The 27247-nt window shown below is 42.6% G+C and overlaps 1 protein-coding gene across 1 annotated transcript; it reads left to right on the top strand.

Annotated features, from left to right (window-relative positions):
• Nucleotides 1-26772, top strand: CYSLTR1 (cysteinyl leukotriene receptor 1). The gene is made up of 2 exons (XM_063141826.1): nucleotides 1-265; nucleotides 25727-26772. Exon 2 carries the CDS (start codon nucleotides 25744-25746, stop codon nucleotides 26770-26772), a length of 1029 nt encoding a protein of 342 aa, XP_062997896.1. The 5' UTR covers nucleotides 1-265; nucleotides 25727-25743.
• The last annotated feature ends 475 nt before the right edge of the window (nucleotides 26773-27247 follow it).

The raw sequence follows: 27247 nt of genomic DNA, 5'->3' as shown, positions 1-27247 counted from the left end.
TCCTGTCATTGCAAAACCGTGTTCTTTCGCTCGAACCTCAGATGTTTCCGTTTACTTTTCCTCGGCAAGCTCCTCCGATAGACTGGAGACACACATTTCTCTCTTTCTAAAAGCAGGAGGCAATTTGCCTGGAATAGGAAGTACTTCTATCAAAGCGGCGGCGGTTCCATCGTGTTGATCTAGTTCACAAAACTTCACCAGGATCGTCTCTTTGTGTGAAAGTGACAAGAAGCATCCAAGCTACAGCAGCTCTGAGACTTCCCAGGTAGGTTGGTCTATTTAAATTCAAGCAAATCGTATTTATGTTAGCAAAGATGTGATACCGCATTTTAAAGTCTTCACGGTTGAGAATGATTTGCGGGGAATAATTTGAAGCCAAAACTCCAAATTAAATTATATGAATATTTATAATATCCCTATTTTGCCAAGTGTGTGTGTGTGTGTGTGTGTGTGTGTGTGTGTGTGATATATAATCTCTGCAGTTTCTTCTTACATCATGATCAAACTTGTACTGTCGGTTTCTCCTGTAAAATGATAATTGAAATAAGTGATGCAATTGGCAAAGTACACTTGAGGGTGAATTTTTTCTGTTCTTCGCCAAAAAGCCATGTTATGAGCTGGTTTTCACAAAGATTGTTCTCACTTTCAGATTGTTCTGGTTTTCTCTGAGATGGTTCTTATCAGGGAGTGAGCAGACACTCCTTAAATCAAGTATTAACTGTCCGTTCCGATTGGAGGGATAGACAAATGAAATGTGAAAACACATGTTGGGGATTTTCATCCTGACCTCTTTGCTGCTGAGTGACCACACTTTTGCTAAGTGGATAGCAGGCTAATAGCCTAGGATGGTCCGTTGATGCCTCATCAGTGGGATCTAATGTTTCAGGGACCATATCCTGGTAGTTGGGAATCTTCGTATTTTACGCACAGAGCTCAAGGAAACTGACTTCCCTCCAGCAGAGAGATCAGAAACAGCAGTTTGAAGTGTTTCTGAATTTGGAGACTGAGGGAGAGAGGGAAAGAGAGGGTTGTAAACTAGCATAAGGTAAAGCACGTTGGGGATCAGGATCTGTCTTTCTCTCTGAGAAATTATGTATTATATTTAATAATAATAATAATAATAATAATAATAATAATTAGAATAATTTTATTTCTAACCTGCCTCTCCATCCTGATCAAGGTGGGGAACAACAGCAAGTATAAAATATATAAAATATTAATCAAAACACAATATACATTGTTAAAACTTCCTAAAAACATATTAAAAACATCCTAAAAGCATCCTAAAATTCCACTGGATAGGCCTGCCAAAATAAATCAGTCTTTGTAGCTTTCTTAAATGCTAAAAGACTGTCAAGTTGATGAATCTCCTCCTGCAGGCCATTCCACAGTCTAGGAGCAGCAGAAGAAAAGGTCCTCTGGGTAATACCTGTCAGCCTAGTTTTGGCTGGCTGAAGGAAGTTCTTCCCAGAGGACCTGAGTGTGCGGGGCGGATTGTACGGGAGAAGGCAATCCCACAGGTAGCCTGGACCCAAACCATGTAGGGCTTTAAAGGTGATAACCAACACTTTATATTTCGCCCGGAAACTAATCGGCAGCCAGTGGAGAAATTTTAAAAGTGGTGTAATGTGGTCACCCCTAGGTTTTAAAGTCATTGCCATTGTTAGACAATTGGGAGTCAGAAATCCTTGGTGATCTACTGCAAACCACCCAGAGATCTAACAAGGAGATTTTGATCAAACTTCTGCCAGCCCCTGGTTTGGTGAATCTGTCACACAGCAGAAGTTCCTCTTTGCTTCCATCTGTATATCTGTTGATATTGCAAAGACGCTGCACATTTCTGGTGTTCTCTCATCCAAAGGAAACCAAATTCACTAACACGGTCCCAGAATTTCCCATCAACTGAAGAGTGGGAGGTATAATAAATAATATTCTTATCTCTCTTATCTCGCACTGGTATCTACTGCATTCATAGTTAGTACTGGAACAATAACATCTAGCTGTACTTGCTTAGTTCATAGATTGCTATTGCTATCATCATCATCATCATCATCATCATCATCATCATCATCTGCTTTGTATGAGATGTAACACGTTGGCTAATAACAAACAGTCTTGTGGCACCTAGAAGACTAACCAATGTAGACTTTTGTCAACTATTTATTTCATTTATTTATTTGTTTATTTATTTATTTCTATACTGCCTAATAGTCGAAGCTCTCTGGGCTGTTCACAAAATTTAAAACCACAAAGTAAAGCGTAAAATATAAAATATGGAAGCTTAAAACCACAGAATAAAAGTACAAGCACAATAAAAAACCAAGCAGAGATGCAAAGATATAAAATGCAGATTTAAAAGAGCAGAGCTAAAAGACTAGGATGCTAAAATACTGGGGGGTGGGGGGGAAGGTCTTTACCTGGCTCCAAAAGAAGTACAATGTAGGTACCAGGCAAACCTCTCTAAGGAGCTCATTCCATAGCCGGGGTGCCACAGCAAAAAAGGCCCTCAATCTGGTAGCCACCCACTTCATTTCCTTTAGCAGAGGCTCATGAAGAAGGATCCCTGAAGTTGTTTAGGTACATATGGGAGGAGGATCCTTCAGGTAACCTGGCCCCAACCATTTAAGGCTTTGGATGTTAATACCCGCAATCAGGCCTGGATATTGACAGTGCAGCTGGAAAAGTACTGGAGTAATGTGAACTTCCACGTTAACAATCTTGCCACCCTGTTTTTGACCAGTTGAAGTTTCTGGACCATTTTCAAAGACAGCCCTAAATATAACGCATTGCAAGAGGTTATTAGAGCATGGATAAGCGTAGCTAGGCTCTCTCTGTCCAGATAAGGGCGGAGTTGATATAACAACCTAAGCTGATATATCATACCTATAACCCACTTCATCAGATGCATGGAGCATAATTGAGAGTTTCAGGTATATAAATACAGTATATATGAGAGGGGGAAATAAATGATGAGATCAGAAGGACTGAAAGTGACAATCACATTTTTAACAGAAGCCGTTCATAAAAGAGTCACTGTGGATAACAGAAACCTCCTGGCACTAGGTCCCCACCCCCAGTAGCTTATTTGGCCATTGTGTGAACATAATGCTGGACTAGATGGACCCTTGGACTGATCCATCATGGCTCTTCTGATGTTCTTAAGTCAATGGACATATGATCATAATCCTTTATCCTGATTCAAGCCTCTAGCAATAGAATTGAACTGTTGATAAATTCTGACTCAGCAATCTCTCACTCTGATCTCCCTTTGAAGTTTCTTTGCTCCTCAACAACTACTGTAAGGTTAGTCCTGGAAGTGTTCCCTCAAAGTTCTCTCACAATTCCAGGACTTCAGGGTTTTGTGAAGGGCTGCCCTAAATTTGTTCATTTGTAAGACACATAGTCTTAAAAGATGGATGGATGATATTCTGGAGGTGACGAACTCAACCTTGGGGGAGCTGGGGGTGGCAACGGCCGACAGAAAGCTCTGGCGTGGGCTGGTCCATGAAGTTACAAAGAGTCGGAAGTGACTGAACGAATAAACAACGACAAGATACATTATTTTTGCTGCAATAGGTGAACATAGCTATACCTCTGAAGTTTGCTAATGCATACCGAAATCCTGAAATCTGAAAAAATTAAGAAATCATGGCGCTTACTGAATAAGCCAAGATCTCAAAAGCTTCACCAACAGGATGCCATATGGCAGGGAATGGGGACCTCCAGCCCACAACCCAAATAAACTTCTTTTGCCTGTTATCTCCAATTAATGATTGGAGATTACAGGGTATTTAAAGGCATTTGACCTCTAAAGACCCTGCAAAGAAGCCAGCTGTTGCAAAGATTCTGAGCTGTGCATTTTGCAGGCAGGAGCAGAGTATGGATTTTAAAAATGGGATAATTAGGTTTGCATAATACGAGGCAGGCAGGCTAGCAGATTTGTAGCTATGTCATTTTCACATTTAAAGTTTTAAGCACATACACACAGAGAGGAGCCCCCCCTCCAGCTCCCACGATCACAGAGGGGGAAATAAGCCATGGTAATTTATTTGCCACACTGCTGGAGGTAATGGGGGGTGATTATTCTAACCTCCCTTGACCGGCAAATGTGGCAAGAGGAAAAATAAGCGACTATCGCTTATTTCCCCTCCGGGTTCATGTGAAACTGTGGAGAGAGAGGGAGAAAGAGAGAGGTATGTACCAGTGTTGTTTTAAGGAACTATCTGATCAAACTGAGCAGTACAGCAGCCACTGATGCATAACCAATAAATACCAAACGACATGTTACCATGATGGCCGTCGCCATCATGGCGACGTTGAATTTGCTTTATTGTGTGTAATATTAATAAATTAGTAGAGAGAAAAACTTATCCTGACCCCTTGCAGTAAAGACGATGAGATGGGAGAAAGGGGTGGGTGGGTATATTGGTGACCGTATCACTGTCAGTAATCACATGTAATATGAAAGTGACTGAAGTATTTAAAAAAACTTTTAATATACTGAGCAGGATAGCTACTCTGTATAGTTCAAGTATATATAAAGACTATATGGTATTACATTACAGTCTAGCACCTTCCTATCTTTCCTCTCTCATCTCACACTATTGCCCCGCTCGTGCTCTTCGCTCCTCTGATGCCACGTTTCTCGCCCGCCCAAGGGTCTCTACTTCCCTTGCTCGGCTTCGTCCATTCTCTTCTGCTGCCCCTTACGCCTGGAACGCTCTTCCAGAACATTTGCGAACTACAAGTTCAATTGCAGCTTTTAAAGCTCAGCTAAAAACTTTTCTTTTTTCTAAAGCTTTTAAAACTTGATTTTGATCTGACTTTTATACTGTTAGTTTTACTCTCCCCTGTGCCTGTTTGGTGCATTCTCTTCCCCTTCTTATTGTTTTATTATGATTCCATTAGAATGTAAGCCTATGTGGCAGGGTTTTGCTATTTTATTGTTTTACTCTGTACAGCACCATATACACTGATGGTGCTATATAAATAAATAAATAAATAAATAAATAAATAAATAATAATAATAACATTAAAACATCAAAAGAGATAATAAAGAACCAAAAAACAATGAAAAAACTAAACGTATTTCAACCATGTACGGTTTCTTCAGTGGTCTAATGAAATATACATAAACATGAAGTGTAGAGAGTTATTTTTGAATTGTCATAGCCACTTCACACTCTAGTCCAGTGGTTCCCAAACTTTTTCAGGTCACCGCCCCCTTGGTTCCACAAAATCATGCCCAGCACCCCCTACCCTGCACTATAAAAATCATTATTCAGAATAGCGGTTTTCAACGACCCACAAAGGAACATAATAACAATGAAATTCAAAACAGTAACAATTAATTGAATATTTATTCAAAATCCAATTACATTTTTTTAGTTTGTTCAATTAAACATAATTGATGAACTTGATCCAGTGATATCATCTTTTCAAAGTCTGATAGTCATTTAGCAAGAATATTAGATATCACATTTAGTAACTAGGGTAGAGTACCTCACTATTCTGTAAATTCTTAATGTGGTGGATGGGCTTGATGAAGGGATACCAGTTTCCCAATGTCTGGTTTAAAGTCACTTAACACGAGTCTTAAATCACCACGTTTAGTAATCTGGAGTCGATTTCTTTGCTTGGAGAGAAGTAGGCAGACCACGCTAAAACCACATCCCACCAAATATGACGTTGGAAATGCAACCAGGAGCTTCTGAATCACTCTCCATAGTGCAGGAGAGCGATCAGAAATTTCCTTCTGTAACCAAAAGTTCTGGTAGAGAAAAGACCACCTCGAGCGCCCCCCTGCCGCCCCCTTGCCTCTTAGCGCCCCCCCTATGCAATCCCACCACCCCCAAGGGGGCGGTACCGCCCACTTTGGGAACCACTGCTCTAGTCTGTTGCCTTTTAGTGGCTCAATATGGCTCTAGCCGTTATCAAGCTTATGGCTTTTAGAAAAGCCCTCACGTCCCAACTAATGGGGTGGTTTATAAATGACAAAGAGCTGTTTTCTTTATGCAGCAAGTCCAGCACAAATGCAGCAGTTTTCCAGCGTGTTGCTCAAAACAAATCTGGGTGGTTTACAACATGTTGAGGGGGTCAGAGGTCAACTGATATCGACTGGCAGATCTCTGGTGATCTTCAGCAGATCCCCAATTTGTTTGGTAAGAGCAATACCAAAATGACTCTCCGTTACACACACACACACTCACTCAGCCCTAAATTCCACTGCTGAAATAAAGAAAACTTTGGGGGAAGGAGTAACACGTGGTGGATTTTTGTGTGAAGGGACTGCGCCCTGCTTTTAATTTAGTTTTTAAATTTAGTTTTTTTGATTTAGGGATAGAACTGTCCAAATATTTGTCCTTCTTTGATACAATCAAGCCACAATGCATTTTTTTTATGGTGTACTTAACTCGCCCATTGAAATGGTCAATGAGACATAATGGACCGGAACTGCACTACTGCTTTTAAAAAAAGTTTATAACAGTAGCAACAACTGTCAGGGCCCAGGGCACAGTTTTCAAACTGTTTTCAAAGTGTCCTATCCTGCTTGGTGTAGATCTGGTCTTAGTTATGCCAAACTCCAGCTGGATCTTGCTGACATATAACCTTTGCCTTTGGCAACACTTTCCCCCCACCCCCGATAAGTATCTCAGTCCCTTGGAATGTAGGTGAGGTGCTAGCGAGAGTCCCTTGCTCTTGCTACAGATGGTCCCAAGCTGCCAGTGTCCATAGTACATCAAACTGCTGTAGTGTTTGAAATGCTTTTGTTCTAGTGTGTTTTATTGCTAACATTAACTTTTAGTAAAGCTCCCTAGGAACCTGTTAAAGGGCGGGGCATCAATTAAATGGGACACAAGAAGGGTCCTGTTGGATCAGACCAATGGTCCATTTAGTCCAGTATTCCGTCTCCCACAAGGGTCAATTAGATGCCTTTGGGATGCCCAAAACTAGGGTGTGTAGTTATAATACAGGAGTAGAGTGGGGGCTTTTTTCTTCTTCCAAAAGCTACAGTCCTTGGAGGGGGTGGTATCTGTCAGGGACCATGAAGCCGATTGGTGGGAGATTCAGGAGAGATAAAAGGAAGAACTTCTTCACATAGTGCATAGTTACACTCTGGAATTCACTACCATAAGATGGGGGGACAGCCACCAATTTGAATGGCTTTAAAAGGGGGTTGGATAAATTCCTGGAGGAGAAGGCTATCAGTGGCTTCTAGTCATGATGGCTAAGTACAACCTCCAATATCAGAGGCAATAAGCCTGTATATACTCGTTGTTTGGGGAACATGGGTGTGTGTGTGCTGTTGCACCCATGTCCTGCTTGTGGGTCCATAGTCAACAGCTGGTGGGCCACTGTGTGAACAGAGTGCTGGACTAGATGGACCCTCGGTCTGATCCAGCAGGGAACTTCTTAAGTCCTTACGCATGAAAGCATGACAACTGAAGAAGCTGTGTTCCCAATTTCTTTCTAGTTTCTTTGAAAATGTAACATTTCTTAAGGAAGAACCTGACTACTCCTCTTTTATTGCACAGTAGATCAATCAGCACGAGGCTTCTAGGAGGTCAGATATACATGCTTCTATCTCAGCATGGGGGGAAATAATAGATTTGTAGATACGGTTAAATCTTTCCAATCTGGTACCCTCCAGATGCATTGGATTAAAGTCCCCAGTGTTCCTGACCATTGGCCGTGCTGGCTGGGGTTGATGGGAGTCGAAGTCCAAAATATCTGGAGGGCTCCAGGCTGGGAAAAACTGATATAATTAGATTTTTGTGTTGTTGAAAGCTTTGGCTCAGTTTATTTGTTTCAGCAGTAGACTATAGAAGAAAGAGTACAATTGCAAAGTGAAAGATTGTAGCTATGCTTTGTGGGGAGGGGAAAACTTAATAAAACTTAGTAAAACAAAGCATTTAGAGGCACCAGTTAAGAAGAAGTTATATATCTGACTTACCATCAACTACTTTTACATCAAAAAATATTTGTTGGCTACTTCCAAGAGCCAAACCAAATGTAGCCATGGTTCAGATGTTCTGTTTGTAAATGTGGAAATTCCACTTTGCATTGCCACACTTCTTTAACTGAGGAGATCAGGCTAGAATTGGCGGTCTAACAAATGGAACTGTGAAACAGATAGTACAGAATATATGCTGTGGCTTTTTCACCGCAGACACGGTATCTTCAGTTATAAGGCACATTAAGATAGCTGCATTCTGGCACGGTGGAATGCATTTGCTGAAAGCCCTAAGCGAGTCCTTTTCAACTCAAAACTGGATCACTTGGCTCAATCAATCAAGTTTATTACGGTAAATAACCAGCATGTCAGAACAAATGAACAATAAAATACAGTTAAAAAGCAACAACAGTAAAATAGAGTTAAAATTGAGAGATGAAAAGTCAAAATATACAAGCACCAATAGAAGAAAACATGAGAAAACCCATCGGTAGAACGTTCAACAATGTTTATTTATCACCTCTCTACGACAGATTATGGCTGCTGTGAAAAATCTAGCCACTTTAGCTGTGACCTGAAAGTTCAGGTCTGACAAGAGATACTCTGGGTAGAATTCATCTGGTGTACCTGGAATTTTTTGTACGAGTGGGGTTATAAGAGAGGATCTGAGGTCTTGAAAGAAGTTACAGTGAAGTGGGACGTGACCCACTGTCTCTACTTCTCCCATCTCACATGGGTAAATCCACTTACTGTAAAGGATCTTTTTGAATCTAACTTCCAACAGTGCGGATGGCAAAACATTAAATTTAGCTAACAGAAATGCCTTTCTGAGTTTGGGGATGGTCAAATTTATCAAATAGTTAGCAGGTGCAAATGACCCTCTATTATCTCTAAAAACAGGGTATAGAGCTGCTTGGCTTAAATGATTTTGAAATTCAGTACCTCGAATTCACTGGGAGATACCTATTTTTGCTTTGGCATAAAAGGATTTGTTGTTGTTTATTTGTTCAGTCGCTTCCGACTCTTCGTGACTTCATGGGCCAGAGCTTTCTGTCGGCTGTCGCCACCACCAGCTCCCCCAAGGTCAAGTCTGTCACCTCCAGAATATCATCCATCCATCTTGCCCTTGGTCGGCCCCTCTTCCTTTTGCCTTCCACTTTCCCTAGCATCAGCCTCTTCTCCAGGGTATCCTGTCTTCTCATTATGTGGCCAAAGTACTTCAGTTTTGCCTTTAATACCATTCCCTCAAGTGAGCAGTCTGGCTTTATTTCCTGGCGTATGGACTGGTTTGATCTTCTTGCAGTCCAAGGCACTCTCAGAATTTTCCTCCAACACCACAGTTCAAAAGCATCTATCTTCCTTGTAGAAAAACCTAAAGTTCATAATTTCATATTTAGTTTTTCCACTTTGATTGGAAGGAGTCAGTTAATGTAAGTGGAGCCAGTCTGACAGGCGCAAACATTATTTTTAACCAGAAATGGAATTTACACAGCCATATGCGGGCCTCTATTGAAAATTTGACCTGCCTCTAGCCATATAATTGCATTGGGAACACAGCTTGGAATACCAAATACTGCTCTCAAAAATTTAGCCACTAGTGGGACAAGGTTTTCATATACACATACTTCTGAGCCATACAACATCTGGGCTAAAACTTGGAAACAAAAACCTGGATAACAGAAGGGGGTGCTGTAAAAGAAGGAAGAGGGCAACCAGGTTGATCAGGGGTCTGGAAACAAAGCCCCATGAGGAGAGACTGGAACAGCTGGGCATGTTTAGCCTGAAGAAGAGAAGATTGAGGGGAGACACGATAGCACTCTTCAAATACTTAAAAGGTTGTCACACAGAGGAGGGCCAGGATCTCTTCTCGATCATCCCAGAGTGGAGGACACGGAATAATGGGCTCAAGTTACAGGAAGCCAGATTCTGGCTGGACATCGGGGAAAACTTCCTGACTGTTAGAGCAGGACAACAATGGAACCAGTTACCTGGGGAGGTTGTGGTCTCTCCCACACTAGGGGCATTCAAGAGGCAGCTGGACAGCCATCTGTCAGGGATTCTTTAAGGCGGATTCCTGCATTGAGCAGGGGGTTGGACTTGATGGCCTTATAGGACCCTTCCAACTCTACTATTCTATGATTCTATGAGAGGAGTGCCTTTATACTTCTCTGCACATTTGCAATAGTATTTTTTGATTGTACCCTCCATGTTCCTAATGAGTGGAATATTATTCCTAAGTACCTACTGGATAGGTAGCCACCTGTTCCATTTTGTGACCATTTATTTGCCATTTGTGCTTTATCCTCTTCCTGGAGAACACTACAACGTTGGTTTTATCATTGTTGATTTGCAATAGTTTATTTTTACAGTAACTGTCCAGGGCCCCAATCAGGTGACTGAATCACATTCTGGATGGGGGCCAGCCCTGCCGCTAGGCAAAGTGAAGCAGATGCCCAGGTCGGCAGGTGCTGGGGGTTGTAGTGCAAGAAGCAGTGGCAAAGACCCCTTGGCAATTCCCCCTGTGACCTCCCAACCATCCCCTTCTGCTGGGGGACAGAGCTGTTGTGTGTACTAAGAAGCCTCCCCTGCACCCCTAAACTAGCCTCTTGCTCTCCGGTGTAGTAGAGGATGATGCCCCATTGCCAATTCTTTAGTAAGCATCCACTACCAATCCTGTATGTGGAAAGGAAGGCGCCATCTTGCCCTTGGCCTCAAGCAGCAAGATGACTCGATCCAGCCCTATTCTAGACCATGATGAAATTTTATCACTGGACACCAGAGTTTCACTTTATTATTATTATCCCATAATGCTGGCAATGCAATCCTAGGCATGTTTACTGACAAGTGAGTCCCATTGTGTTTAATAGTGCTTACTCTATTTAAAGCATTTCCCCCCCTGCTCCTCAGCCAAAAAGGCTGAGCAGCTTACATGCAATCATTCAAACAAGACAGTCCCGGCTGCAGGCTTACCATCTGAATAGGCACATCATAAAAAGAAAAGGAGATTGGGTGAAGAAGAAGGGCGGTGGGTGGGGAGAGTTTGGTCTAATGATGGAATAGCAATAATAAGAATGTAGGAAGAGCCCTGATGGATCCGACCAATTTTCCATGCAACAGCATGCTCCTGCCCATGTTCCCCAGCAACTGGTGCATATAGGCTTACTGCTTCTGATCCTGGAGGTAGCATAGGGCCATCAGGACTAGCAGCAAATGATAGCCTTGTCATAAGAACATAAGAAGAGCCATGATGGATCAGACCAAGGGCATAGCTAGACCTAAGGTTTATCCCTGGATCGTCCAGGGGTCAAACCTGTTCATCTAGGTGACACACAGGGGATCCAGTGCTCAGGCAGGGGTGAACCCTGGATGATCCCAGGATAAATCTTAGGTCTAGCTGTGGCCCAAGGGTCCATCTAGTCCAGCATTCTGTTCACATGGTGGCCAACCAGCTCTTGACCAGTGACCCATAAGCAGGACATGATGCAACAACACCCTCCTGCCCATGTTCCCCAGCAACTGGTGCATATAGGCTTACTGCCTCTGATCCTGGGGGTAGCATAGAGCCATCAGAACTAGTAGCAAATGATAGCCTTGTCATAAGAAGAGAGGAAGAGCCCTGCTGGATCAGACCAAGGATCCATCTAGTCCAGCACTCTGTTCACATGGTGGCCAACCTGCTTTTGACCAGGGACCCACAATGCTTTGCCTCTCATCTCCTGTTCAGCCTGCTGGAATGGCTGCTGGTGGTGACAACTTTTGGATGAGCAGCCTTCATGGCTCTCTTGTAAGGGACTCCAAGTCCTCAAGCTCTCCACATTTTCAGTCCACCTGATCCCACTGGTTTCACTCCCATCTGAACTAAATCCAAATGGATTTTCCCCCAGCCTCCCCCCATTGCCTAATCCATAAAAGAGAGTCCCCAAGTATCATGAAGTTTTCACTTGCACGCTTTTACTTTGGCTTGATCACCATGTATACAGCGCAGTTTTCATGTCCAAAGGCAACTGCTTTGGTGACGTCTTCATTTAGGTTTGGGGTGGTGTTATTACAAAAGGTTCTCGAAAGGATAACAATCGTTACAAAACTCCGGGAGGAAAACAAAAGGAGATTTGTCCATTTGGCACAAAAAGCAAGAGACAGGATGGTGACTTTCCAAGAATCACTGGGTTTGGAACTTAATCATTCTGCAGTGATATGTTGTTAATATAGAGCTTGATCCAGATTTAAACATGCTTAGAGGAGACACTCTTAAATCAAAGGGACTTAAGCCAATCGTGACTAAATGTATACACTTATGTATGATGTGGAGAAAATGGAGAGAGAGAGTTCCCTGTCTCACCCCTCTCATAATACTAGAACCGGGGATCATCCAATGAAATTGAGTAGTGGGAGAGTTAGCACAAATCAAAGTATCTCTCTACACATTGCATAGTTAATCTATGCAATTTGCTGCCAGAAGATGTAGCCACGGCCAACTTGGACAGCTTTAAAAAGGGATTAGGTACATTCATGGTGTTGAATCCAAAGTTAGTCATCCCTAGAGGCAATTAATTTTGTAGTAATTTATTATATTTAGACACTGGAGAACAGACGCGGCTTCGCATGGGTGAGGATAGCCCTTACGTTAATACCCTAAAGCCTTCAAGCTCAGTTGGCAGAGTTGACACATAGTTATGACTTCAAACTGTATGGAGTGAAAAGCTATGTGCTAAGTTAGTAAAGCCTGCCCCTGGTGGCTGAAAATCTAACTGCAGGCTTCAACCACATGGACACACTTAAATTAATGAAAATTAATGTGTGTGTGTGTTTTAAAAAACCAAAGTAACCCTGAAGTGTGCATTCCTAGGGTCCCCTTAATATACATGCCACATTTCAAGTGTGTAGCTTTCACAGTCTTGGAACTACATCAGTGACGGAAAAACAAATGGACGGACAGGGACACATCCTCTTTTATGATTATAGGTAATTGTATGGTTAAAATGTACGGAGAAAATTTGCTCACTGGAGCCCTGAACCATCATGCCAAGTTTGGTTGAAATCAATCAAATAATATTGAAGCTGTAACTCTTGGAAATGGGGGGGATGCTTGGAAACTGGTTTGTTTCAAGATGGTAGATGGAATTTTCACTATTCTTAAAACCATCCCAGACAGCTTCCAAACAAATCCTAAAAGGTGAGGTAAGTTGGATTGAGAGTTACTCTGGGCGCCAACATTGTTATCTTTTTGGCACCAAGTCAAGACTTTTCTCTTCTCCCAGGCACTGTTTTTAACTTTTGTAAACTGCCCAGAGAGCTTCGGTTATGGGGCGGTATATAACTGTAATAAATAAATAAATTCATTAATTAGTTAATTCATTAGCAAACGGCCACCTCTGCTAATGATCTAAATGCTGCAGGGGGCAACGTAAGTTGGAAAGGAATACATTTCGTTAAGAGCTTCTCTGCCTTTCCCCGATAATTTGAGCATAAGTATAAAGAAGATGGATTGGATCCAGATGAAGTTAGTTGCAGACTAACTTCATAGAATAGCAGAGTTGGAAGGGGCCTATGAGGCCATCGAGTCCAACCCCCTGCTCAATGCAGGAATCCACCTTAAAGCATCCCTGACAGGGAGCTGTCCAGCTGCCTCTTGAAGGCCTCTAGGGTGGGAGAGCCCACAACCTCCCTAGGTAAATGGTTCCATTGTCGTTCTGCTCTAACAGTCAGGAATTTTTTCTGATGTCCAGCCAGAATCTGGCTTCCTGTAACTTGAGCCCGTTATTCCGTGTCCTGCACTCTGGGAGGATCGAGGAGAGATTGTGGCCCTCCTCGGTGTGACAACCTTTCAAGTATTTGAAGAGTGCTATCATGTCTCCCCTTCCCATTGAATTGAATGGGGCTTCAGCTAAATCTCTACTAATTCGTCTCATTGATTTCAAGGACCTAAGTACAAGTAAATCTGGATCCAATCTGAATCGTGTCTCTTACCCTGCACCACAAACAGTCATGTTCATCATTTGTTACTATTTACTTTGAGTTGCCAAAGAGCCCTGGAAGGGAATTAATTGAAAGTCTGCAGATTATCAACACTCAGGCTCTCTCTGTTTGTTTGTTACAGTTCTATGCACCAGTAGCCAACTCTCTGGGCAGTTCACCAAACAAACTTTAAAGCCATAAAATACAATAACGTCGTAAAACGTAATATCAACACCTTCAGCTAAAACAGAATAAAACCAAACTAGCAATAAATTCAAAAGCCAGCAGGAGTAAAAAGATTTAAAATCCACTAATACAATTCTTTAAAATAGAAGGGTTAAAAAATTATGAATTCATTTATTTATTTATTAAATTAATTTACCGCCCCACAGCCAAAAAAAAGGTATACAAAATTCAAAACCATCAAAAATATAAAAACAACAGTATCCAGTTAAACAACAACATTTCTGGGGTCCATTAAAAACAAACAAACTTAGCATACAAATGCTGTTAAATGCCTGGGGGAAGAGAAAAGTCTTGACCTGGTGCTGAAAAGATAACAATGTTGGTGCCAGGCGAGCCTCATCAGGGAGATCATTCCATAATTGGGGGGCCACTACTGAAAAGACCCTCTCCCTTGTAGTATTTATGGTTTCATATATCTGAAGAACTTCCTCCAGCCAGCATACGAAGAATAACCTTTATTTTAAGTGAGTCACGATACATACAAAAACTGCCTCTCCCATGTCAGGTGAATGCATTTATTCAAATCACTGAAAAACTCACTCAAGTCAATTAAACCAATCAGCACACAATAATTACATCTTTCCTTTTCTCCATTTTTTTCTATTTTCATACCCAAATCTTAGCGGTTTTCTCACAATTCTTCCTCTAGATGTGATTACTGGTTTCTCCTCCAGCTCCATCATTTTTCTTCATTCTGTTCCACCATATTTACACTTCCACCACCTTCTTTCTCCCTCTCCCTATCATGACTTTCCTCACTCATCCTTTCCCCAGATGTTTGTAAGTCCTTTCTATTTCTCCTATATAACCTTTCATCCTGCGTTTCCACCACATATGATCTAGGATTTTGATGAAGCTCAATTACTTTTGCCAGTTGCCTTATTCCTTCTTTCTGAATAGTAACTCTTTCTCCCACATCCAGTGGTGGCAATAGCTTAGCCCCATGATCATAATAAAATTTCTGCTTTTTCTGTCTTTTTTTAAACTGTTCTTGCACCCTACTATGTGAAATACCTTCTGGTTGCAGCAATGTCTTTGCTACAGGTAATCTTGTTCTCAACCTTCTTCCATTAGTAGCTGTGCTGGGGACTGATTATCATACATATATATATATGTATGTATGTATTATCCAAGCTACTCTTCTTTAAGATCTTTTTGACTGTTTGAATAGTTCTTTCAGTTATTCCGTTTGATCTTGCACAATATGGACTAGAAGTGACATGCACAAAATTCCATTCTTTTGCAAACATTCTGAATTCCTTAGAGTTAAATTGAGGACCATTATCAGTTATTACAGTTTTGAGTATGCCATGTCTAGCAAATACAGATTTACAATGCACAACCACACATTTCCTGGTTAACATTTCCAATGCACAAATTTCCACAAATTTTGAATAATAATCTACTATCAAAAGATATTCTTTCCCATGAAACTCAAATAAATCTACTCCCAGGTTCTGCCAGGGTCTTTCTGGTATTTCATGAGGCAACATCGGTTCCTTTTGATTATTATTTCTAAAAGTTTGACATATCTTACAAGATTGTATTAACCCTTCTATTTGCATGCACATACCTGGCCAAAACATCACATCTTGAGCTCTTCTTTTACATAATTCAATTCCCAAATGACTTTCATGAATTAATTGCAACATTTTGTTCCTTAACTTTTGAGGCACTATCAGACTATCATTTTTAAATAATAATCCATCATACACACTTAATTCCTCTCTATAATTCCAATACAACTTAAGTCCTTCAGATACTTGTGCTTTCCTTTCTGGCCACCCCGACAAAATAACTGCTTTTAATTTTTGCAGAATATTATCTTCTGATGTTATTAATTTAAATTCCTTATATTTTGAGTCAGAAATAGGTAAACAAGACATTAGCAGATTTACAGCCACTTCAGCTTCTTCAGTGTTAAAATTTTCTCCTGATGTCATATAAGCTCTTGATAATGCATCAGCTATTTTCAACTCTTTACCAGGTTTATATTTTACATTCAAATGGTATTTCTGTAATGTTAACAACCACGTCTGAATTCTTAGAGGAGCAGCATACAATGATTTTTTTAAAACTAACTTCCAGTGGTTTATGATCAGTTTCAACAGTAATTTCTTTACCATATATACATTGATAGAATCTAGTACACCCAAATACAATAGCCAACATTTCTTTTTCTATTTGTGCATATGATTGCTGACACTCATTCATTGCGTTAGAAGCATATGCCACTGGTAAACCTCCTTGCAGCAAAACTGCTCCCAATCCTGTACCACTAGCATCTACTGATACAACCACAGGTTCATTAACACTATAATATCTTAACACAGGAGCTTTTGTTAATATCTGTTTTAATTCACTATATGCTTCTTCATGACTCTGGGTCCATTCAGACTCTACCTCCTGAGTTAGAAGTTGTCTCAAATTAGTTGTCAATGTAGCAAGATTTGGAATGAATTTAGCCAAATAATTGACCATGCCTAAAAATCTCTGACTCCTCTTTACTTTGAGGACTTGGCATTACATTAATAGCTTCAATTTTACCTCTATCAGGTTTTATTCCTTCTATAGTCAAAATATGTCCCAAATATTTTATTTCACTCATAGAAAATTTACATTTATCTTTGTTCAATTTCAAATTCTTTCATCTACATCTTTCTAGAACTTGTCTAACTCTTTCATCATGTTCTTGTTGTGTCTTTCCCCATATTAAAATGTCATCAATGTAACACACAACTCCTTCTAACCCTTCAAACACTTGTTGAATGGCTCTTTGATATATTTCAGGAGCAGATGAGACACCAAAAGGCATTCTGGTAAATCTGTGTCAGCCAAAAGGTGTATTAAAAGTACATAGTCTGGAACTCTTTTCATCCAATTTGATCTGCCAGAATCCATTACTAGCATCCAACATAGAAAACACTTTTACACATGACAACTCATTAGTAATTTCATCTACTGTTGGTAATTGAAAGTACTCTCTCCAGATTGCTTTATTCATATCCCTTGGATCCAAACAAATTCTTATTTGATCTTTACCAGGTTTGTCCACAATTACTATTGAATTTACCCATTCAGTAGGTTCTTCTATTTTAACAATTACACCCATTTGCTCCATTCTTCTAAGTTCTTTATCCACCTTTGCTCTTAGCATAACTGGCATTTTGTGAGAAGCGTGCACCACTGGTGTTACCTGTGGATCCATTTTAATTACATACTGACCTGGCAAACATCCTAATCCATGAAACACATCTTCATATTGTTTAGATATTTCTATTCCTCTCCTTCTAACAAATTTACTCTTTTCACTAAATCTAATTCAATAACTGCTTTTAAACTCAAAATTGATTGTGCTTCAAAATCTTCTACTTGGAATTCTAACTCAAATTCTTTCCTTTTATATGTACATTTCACAACACACTTCCCAAATACTTCCAATCTTGTACCTGAATAGGTAACTAATCTCATGTTTGATTTCTGTAAACATTCATTCTGGAATTTCTTATAAGTTTTTAAGGACATAACATTAGCCTGTGCCCCAGTATCAATCTTAAACTTTACATCTTTATTCTTTATTTTAATATCCACAGTCCATTCTTCTTCCCCTTTATCAGATGAAAACTTGAAACAGGTTTCACAATGGGCTCTTCATGCAGCTGAGTGTTCCTTTGAACACTATATTTGTTTTTCAAAATATCCACTTGTTTTTTGGTTAATCCCAGTCCTTTTAATTGCTTCATAGTCACTTCTTCTGCTCTGCAAATATCCACAGCTTTTTCCAAAGTCAAATCAGCTTCTCTCAATAGCCTTGCTCTGAGATTATCTGATCTTATTCCGCAAACAATTCTGTCTTTAATTAAAGAGTCACACAGCTGACTGAATTCACATGACTGTGCCAATAGCTTCAATTCAGTCACATAGGAATCAATAGGTTCTTCCTCATTTTGAACCCTTGGGGGGGGAAAATGTGTCTCTCATATGTAACATTTCTTTTAGGAGCACAATATAATTCAAACTTACTCAGCAAAATTTGTATCTTGTGCCTATCAGTTTCATCATCAAAATGGAAGGTATTGTATACTTCTCTTGCTTCTTCACCTATTACATGCAAAAATAAAGCAGCTTGAAGCTTCTCGCTTTCCTTATTAGCTCCACTTGTTGTACAATACAGTTCAAATGCTTGCTTCCACTTTATCCACTTTTCAGCCACATTACCTTCAAACAAAAGCTTTTCTGGAGGCTTTAGCTGATCCATTTGATTACTTCTGACACCATGTAGTATTTATGGTTTCATATATCTGAAGAACTTCCTGCAGCTAGCATACGAAGAATAACCTTTATTTTAAGTGAGTCACGATACATACAAAAACTGCCTCTCTTGTGTCAGGTGAATGCATTTATACAAGTCACTGGAACACTCACTCAAGTCAATTAAACCAATCAGCACACAATCATTACAGCCATCCTCCGAGCTTCCCTCGTAGTAGGCACTCGGAAGAGGACCTTAGATGTTGAGCGCAGTTTACGGGTAGGTTCATGTCGGGAGAGGCGCTCCATCAGTCTGAGAAAATAAAAAGATATTCACTGGGTGCTGAAAAGACCACAATATAGGTGCCAGGAGGTGGGATGCCACCACTGAAAAGGCCCTCTGATTTCAATGGTTCTACTATGTGGCTAAGTCTGGATCCAACCCTTAGAATTTATATCTAAATTTCAGTCATTCTTTTTAAATGAGCCTCTTTGCATATAAATTAGTATATGGAAATGGTATGCAAATTGTCTCTTCTTCTGCCTTTGCTTTTGCTAGTGGATTTCCTCTTTGCAGCAATCCATACGTGGCTATTCTACTAATTGTGTACTATTTAGTGTACTAAATATTCAGATTTCTAGGACATTCTTTCAAACCAAAGGGCATGACTTCGAGAAATGACTAGACTCTGTACTTATTTTTTTTCCTTTTTTTTTTAGAAATTAACTGCTGAGTGTGTTCCAAGAAGTTGCTAACCACAGAAGCACTAATCCCGGTGAGGGATTTTGCAATTCAAGGAGAGGAATCTCTCTCTCTCTCTCTCTCTCTCTCTCTCTCAGGATTGTCCAGCGAAATTGGCATACTTTTTAGCGATGGATTTAAGTTGGCATGCTCTGAAATGTTGCTAAAATGACAGTGGCCCTGTTCAGACCATATACTAAACCATGATGGTTAAGCATTTTGAACTAAACATTCTGACTTAGTGTGTCATGTGAACCGTTCCTAACCATGGTGGCTACATAACCACAGTTTAAACGTGCTTACTAATCTCTTTCTGCAGAAGGGCTAGCACCCTAACCATGGCTTAGCGTGTTGTCTGAACAGGCCCAGTATGGGGTGATGGTACCACCAAGACAACACCATCCTAAAATGAACGGTCTGAAATTAATGCAGAACACCCCAAAGGGTGTCATCTCTTCCCCACTGTCTAGAACCAGATTTGTGGATCTCAGAGCAAAGAGCAAGTAGTTAATCAGCCAGCCAGGGGAAAGAGAGACTATGGGCGATATCACCGGGAATCGTCCCTGTGTGTCCACATGATGCACAAGGGATTCCAGGAGCAAGGAGAGATGATCCCTCCATTTCCCTGGGATATTGCCATAACCTTTTTTTCTTGGTTTTTCCTGCAGTCCTGGGACAATCCCAAGGACTGTGAGTGGTGTGGCCGCTCGTCCCAGCTTCTTCCCTCTTCCCCGCGAGTAGCGGGGCTCATCAGAAGGAAGGAACTGGGCTCATGGGGTGGGGGGAGCGGGGTGGGGGCTTTTTTTTTTTTTTAAAAGCCCCTTACTTTACGCTGGAGCACAGGTACACTCCAGGTCCTGCCTTTTTTTAAAAAAAAATGGCAGGTGCGACATTGTCCTTCCCCCCCAGATGCCACGCATTGCATGTAAACCCCAGGGGAGGATCTTACGATCAGCAATCACAAGATCCTCCCCCTTACCTCCCATGGTGTAGACATGCCCAGAGACAGCGAGAAGCCACCTCCATGCACTAAAGCTTGCAATCCTGTGCATACTTAGCTGGGCGGGGGGGGGGGGCGGAATCCCCTTGAATTTGGTGGGATTAAACTTTGAGTAAACATAGGTCCGAGATTCATGTGCTCTTCATTTTCCTAAGTGGTGTAGCATCTTAGAAATAAACACTCTTTGACTTGCCTAAGCCGACACACCCTTACATCTAATGGCACTTTTGCGGTCCGGGTTTGTTTTCTGCATTCCGAATTCTTTATCTGATTTCTTTAAAATAATGCATAAAGTTATCAAGAGACATGTACAAAAGGCCAAACCCCAGATAGCTCCAATACTTACAACTGGGTTTAGGAAGCTAGTTAGTTCATTGAACTTTGTGGGGCAGGCAGGAGGTAGTTCAGGATCTACTGTCACTGCTGAGGCTATCAGAGGGAAAGGAAGCGGCAGTCAGGCACCCCTCCATCATGCCTTGATCTATATGAGGCTATTAGAGGGAGAGGAGGAGGAAGTAGCTGGTGAACTTTGCAACTAAGAATCTAGTACCTGAATTTGTTTTGTGTTTTCCTCCTCCCTCCCAATCCCCTTTCCTTTTGTGTCATGATTTTTTTAATTTATATTTTTAGATTGGAAGCCTGTGGGGAGGGACTGTCTTAAGAAATATTTTTGTAAGCCACCTTGAGAACCTTTTTTTTGGCTAAAGGGCAGGATAAAAATTTATAAAAATTTATAAAAAAAATTTATAAATAAAAAATAAATAAATAAATCTACAGATAAATCTCCAAGGCTTTTTGACTTTGATTATTTTAAATGAGAGCAAGTAAAATGGTAAGAAAATAAATCTCTGGTATGGCTGGCCTGGTCTCTCAGCCTTAATGTTCCTCATTTGTAAAATAAGCATACTGATTGGCTGCTTTTCACCAGGCCTTTGCTCAGTTCTGCCCTCTGGTTTTAGAGTCTTATGTTAGAATCCCTGATCTCTGGTAACTCGCATGAAGACTTGTGTATATACCACAATATGGTTCATGTGGGGAGGCTAGTGGGTCCGATGCCAGTGGGGCGGTAAATCTGCTTTAGGTTTCAGTCCGCACCTTGGATAGCGCCTTTAGAGTTCTGAGTAGTTCTGACTGAAACCCAGGCCTCATCTACACCAAGCAGGTTGTTGCACTATGAAAGTGGTATATAAAAGGCAGGACCCACACTACAGCTTGAAGTGCACTGACAACTGTTGGGCCCAGGGCCGGTGCTACCATAGAGGCCACTCAGGCAGCTGCCTAGAGTGACAAGGTAAGGGGGGCACCGAACGCCGCACTGGAAGCCGCTCTCCCACAGTGGTTATGAGAGGGCAGCTTCCGGGTGCACTGTTCCAAAGCCGCCCACCCACTCCAGTGTCCTGGCTTTGCTTCAGCTGGGCACCCACCCACCCAGCCAAAGCGAAGCCATGCCCCCTCCCACTCCAGCATCCTGGCTTCGCTTCAGCTGGGCTTCCAGCGAAAGCGAAGCCAGGACACTGGGGCAGGCGGGCGGCTTCGGAATGGTGTGCCCAGAAGTTGCTCTCCCAGAGCAGCTTCCGGCCAGGCATGCCGTCCTGGCTTTGCTTCGGCTGGGTGGGCGCGCAGCTGAAGCGAAGCCATAACGTGGGGGCGGGGGGCGGCTTTGGAACGGCTGCCTGGAAGTCGCTCTCCCAGAGCGGCTTCCGGCCAGGCATGCTGTTCCGAAGCCGCCCACCCCACCCAGCGTTCTGGCTTTGCTTCAGCTGGGTGGGCAAGATGGCGCCCTGCACCCAGGTACACTGGGGTGGGGGGTGGGGGGTGAAAGCAGCTCACCTGCCTAGGGCGCAAAATAGTCTGGCACCGGCCCTGGTTGGGCCCCATTGACACATACCATAAACTGTTTTCATACAACTATACCCTGCTTGGTGTGGCTCCTGCCTTTTATATACCACTCTCGTACCACTTTCATATTGCAACATCCTGCTTGGTGTAGATGAGGCCCCAGAATGGATTCGTAGCTCCACCAAAATCACAGCCACCAGCCTCCACTGGATTACAGCCCAGGATCAGCCTTTCTATAGGACTCTTTCCATGTTCTTGATTTCGCAGATCAGGAAAGCAGGATGCTGCTGCCAACCAGAAGTGCCTTTGGAGGGCCGGGGGGGGGGGGGAAAGCGAGTGGTCCTGTTAGCTGGCGATGGAGAGTCTGGTCTTTAACCAGGATTGCCCCCTTCTGGCTGACTTGTTATCAACCATTCTGGTAGAAAGAATAAATAAGCAGCTCACTGAACAGAATCCAGGGGAGAATCTGGCAGCTTCTGTCCAGGGGTGCCTAGATGTGGTTGCGCATCTGCGCTGCATCCGTTAGACAACGCAGGCACAGCTTCACGGCCACCGTGGGGACTTCCCCGCAGTGGCGCTTTTTGAAAAAGTTTGGGGATTCACATTTTTCGTTTGGAGCGACGTCAACAAGGCCCTTCCACCATGTGACGTCACTCCATGGCCAGTCCGGCGTCAACCTGGGGGAGGAGCCTGGTGGAAGGTGACCAGCGATTGGTCGCCTTCCACCAGGAAGAGGACGAGGATGGCTCTAGGAACCGGTGGGCCGCTCCAGGAACCCCCACGCTCCCTCCTCGGCGTCAGGATTACCCAACGCTGCCCCAGGAGAGGGAAAGGGCAGGGTTGAAAAGGAAGGAGGTGAAGACAACCCCCAGGAACACGTCTTTCCAAACTGTCCTGCCAACTCACTTGGGAAGTGCGCAGCTCAGAATGGCCTCACCGCCGTCTCCCTCCTAGACTGGCTGAAGTCCAGCAGCCAAGTTTGGATCTCCTCACTGGCCCCAAACATCTGTCACATTGCACCCCCTTTTAAAAAATCCCCTTTTTCAGCTCACTTCCATTTTGGGTAAGGTTATTATTTGTTTATTTATTTATTTATTACATTTTTATACTGCACAATAGCCGAAGCTCTCTGGGCGGTTCACAAAAATTAAAACCATAATAAAACAACCAACAGGTTAAAAGCACAAATACAAAATACAGTATAAAAAGCACAACCAGGATAAAACCACGCAGCAAAATTGATATAAGATTAAAACACAGAGTTAAAACAGTAAATTTTAAATTTAAGTTAAAATTAAGTGTTAAAATACTGAGAGAATAAAAAGGTGTTCAGCTGGCGACAAAAGGAGTACAGTGTAGGCGCCAGGCGGACCTCTCTGGGGAGCTCGTTCCACAACCGGGGTGCCACAGCAGAGAAGGCCCTCCTCCTAGTAGTCACCTGCCTCACTTCCTTTGGCAGGGGCTCACGGAGAAAGGTCCCTGTAGATGATCTTAAGGTCTGGGCAGGTAGATATGGGAGGAGGCGTTCCTTCAAATAACCTGGCCCCAAACCGTTTAGGGCTTTAAATGTCAATACCAGCACTTTGAATCGGGCCTGGACCTGGACTGGCAGCCAATGAAGTTGTAAAAGGACTGGCATAATGTGATCTCGCCGGCCACCTGATTATCACCTGATTAAAGATCCCATCACACATATTTACCCAGTGGGTTGATAAAACTATCTTTTAAATCTGCATGCCCCCATGTAAAGCTCGTGTCGCCATGAGCTCTGCTCCTTTAATGCTTTTTTGCCCTCAGTCCCCCTCACCACAGAGGGGCTCATGAATAATGTGGTTCATGCCTAGCGAATCCCCCCTCCGAAATTTGCATGCTGCGCAGCCCTGCCCCCTCCCTCACACTTCCCGATTGGCCGCCTCCATCCCCTTCCCTGGCCCTCACCTTCATGCCACACTGATTGGCCGAGCAGGGCTGCCTGTCAGTCTTCTGGCAGAGGGGCTGCCCTCCCTGTTTACAATGGAGGAAATTATTTTTTATTAAAGCTCAAGCTCTGAACGTTTTTGAACTTTCCACAATTTCTGCACGGCTACACTGCTCAAGCTTTAGTTTAAAACAGAAATGCGCAAAATTGATCTGGTAGATCTCGAATAATAAGCCTTACAGTAATGTATTCTAAGGGTTACATGTGAGAGAAACCATGTTTTTGAAGGAAAAGGTGTACTTGCTTTGTTTAAAGTTGATCGGTGTGAGTTCCAGGGTGTTTTTTTGGGGGGGGGGCTTTGTCAAAATGCTCTCAGCAGGGGCCTTCACTGAGTGCACCCACCACCCATTTCCTTGTCTCTCCCACTGGTCCTAATGCAGACTGCCTCTCAGAGAGACAGATCAAGGTAAGGTTACTGCTCCTTCTTCCCGTTCCTCTCACTGCTTGCTCGCTCAGAGACAGAAGATATTTAGCAGCAGGGCCAGGAGGGAGAGGCTCATTGGGGAATGAGCCCCTGCAGGTACCCAATAATGCCAAAGCACAATGCCAGCCCTGTAGCTCCAAAACAGAAAACTAGAAGTTGCAGTCTGCTCTTGACGTTTCCCTCATTGATTTCTCAAACCTTATTATGAATTGTTGGCCTACTAGCTAATCTGAGTCCTGTAGTCTCTTTCATAGTCAACAGCTGGGCTGCCTATGTGGGGTTGCCTTTGAAGATGGTTCAGGAGCTGCAGGCCATGCAACACGCAAGCAGCCAGATTAATAACAGGAACAAGAAGGTTGGAACATATAAGACCAGCTCTGGCCCAGTTGCCTGTACGTTTCCAAGCCTGATTCAAGGTGCTGGTTTTGACCTATGAAGCCTTACCCAGCTCAGGACCACAATACCTGATAGAGCATCTCTCTCAACCATAACCTACTTGTACTATGTTCAGCATCTAAGGCCCTCCTCTGAGGAAGGCTCAGAAGGCAGCAACAAGGGAGTGGGCCTTCTCAGTGGTGGCCCCCCAATGATGGAATGATCTTCACGATGAGGCCCACATTGTTATCTTTTCAGTGCCGTGTTAAGACCTTTCTCTTTTCTCAGGCATTTGGCAACATATGATGAGTTTTAATCAGGTCCTAGATTTGCTTTATGGTTGGCGTGACCATATGAAAAGGAGGACAGGACTCCTGTATCTTTAACAATTGTATAGAAAAGTGAATTTCAGCAGGTGTCATTGGTATGCATGCAGCAACTGGTGAAATCCCCTCTTCATCACAACAGTCAAAGCTGCAGGAGCCCTTCCCTCTTGACCAGATACAAAAAGGGCAGAGCTCCTGCAGCTTTCACTGTTGTGATGGAGAGGGAATTTCACCAGGTGCTGCATGCATACTAATGACAACTGCTGAAATTCCCTTTTCTATGCAACTGTTAAAGATACATGAGCCCTGTCCTCCTTTCCATATGGTCACCCTATTTATGGTTGATTGCTTAAAGTTGTTTTTAGATATGTGGTGTGTGTGTGTGTGTGTGTGTGTGTGTGTGTGTTGTCTGTGTGTTTTTATGTAAATGGTTTTAAAACTTTGTATACTGTATTTTAATGGTTTCTTTGTAAAATACCCAAAGAGCTTCACAACAACAACAACAATAATAATAATAATAATAATAATAATAATAATAATAATAATAATATGAAAAAGCTGGATCATAGAAAGCACTAATCTAAATCTAATTCTGTTTTTTTCTCCGTCCATCCCCTTCAACTCTTTGCAATGTAGGATTTGAGTGTGATTCCATGGTTCTTGTCGGAAGTATGATCAGAAACTCAACATGCAATGTCACCATTGACGAATTCCGAAATCAGGTGTACTCTACCATGTACTCTATCATCTGTGTCCTGGGATTCCTAGGGAATGGCTTTGTGCTGTGTGTCCTGATAAGAACGTACCAACAGAAGACAGCATACCAGGTATACATGTTCAACCTGGCTCTTTCAGACTTGCTCTTCGTATGCACGCTGCCTCTGAGAGTGGTCTACTACGTGTACAAAGGCGACTGGTTCTTGGGCGACTTTCTGTGCCGGATCAGTTCTTACGCCATGTACGTCAACTTGTATTGCAGCATCCTGTTCATGACAGCCATGAGCTTCTTTCGTTGCATCGCCATCGTTTTCCCCATCCAGAACATCCATTTTGTAACCGAGAAGAAAGCCAGGCTGGTCTGCGTTTCCATTTGGGTCTTTGTGACGCTCACAAGCTCACCATTTTTGATGAAAGGCTCCTACTATGACAAGAACACAAAGAAGACGAAATGCTTCGAACCCCCACCAGGCAAGGAGATGTTAAAGGTGGTGGTCCTCCATTACATTGCATTATTCATCGGCTTCATCTTCCCCTTCATTACCATCGCTGTCTGCTACACCATGATCATCAGGACCTTGTTGAAGAACTCCTTGCACAAGAAAGAAGCATCCCGTAAAAAGGCGGTCTGGATGATCGTCATTGTGACCATTGTGTTCCTGATCAGTTTCACGCCCTATCACATCCAACGCACCGTCCACATCCATTTTATGTTGACGGAGGACAACACCTGCGAGGAACTCCGGATGCAGAAATCCGTGGTGATCACCCTTTCTCTCGCAGCTTTCAACTGCTGTTTTGACCCACTTCTCTATTTCTTCTCCGGAAACAACTTTCGTAAGAGGCTTTCAACTTTCCGAAAGGGTTCCGCCTCCAGCGTTTTGCAGTCGCACAAGAAAGACATGTCCTTAAAGGAGGTTGAGGATGAACCGGTGTACAAAAAGGCACTAGAGGAGATGGAATAATAATATATTTTTAAAAATCCCCTCAGCAGAAGCTGCCCCAGTTTTGGTGGGGCAGGGAGTTAGAAGAACTTATGTGTTGTACCTCCTAAATTAAGGATGTTGTGATGCGAAGCAACCAGGACATCGCACAAGGACCCCCACAACAGTCATGCTGGCCATGAGCATGCATCTCAGTGGCGCATCCATGAACATTGGTGGTATAATTGCTACATGGAAAGATGTAAACTGTATAGGTCAGTTGCACCCTGGTGCACACAGTTCTTGCATGTGTTTTTTTTAAAAGAATATATTCTAGAATGTCTGTGCACGAACACATACCTGCAGGTCAGTTGTATAAGGGACTTGTGCCCTATTCAGGTTTTGTGCCTGAATGGGGAAAAGCAACACATGTATGGGGCATGGCACCGCATGTACCAGACCCAACCCAACACCCCTTTCCTGCACTGAGTAGGAAAGGCTGAAAGGGGGTTCTAAT

The sequence above is a fragment of the Elgaria multicarinata genome, chromosome 15 (genome assembly GCF_023053635.1).
Source record: "Elgaria multicarinata webbii isolate HBS135686 ecotype San Diego chromosome 15, rElgMul1.1.pri, whole genome shotgun sequence".
NCBI lineage: Eukaryota > Metazoa > Chordata > Lepidosauria > Squamata > Anguidae > Elgaria > Elgaria multicarinata.
The sequence above is the reverse complement of the archived record's forward strand: the minus strand, read 5'-3'. Positions and strand labels throughout refer to the sequence as shown.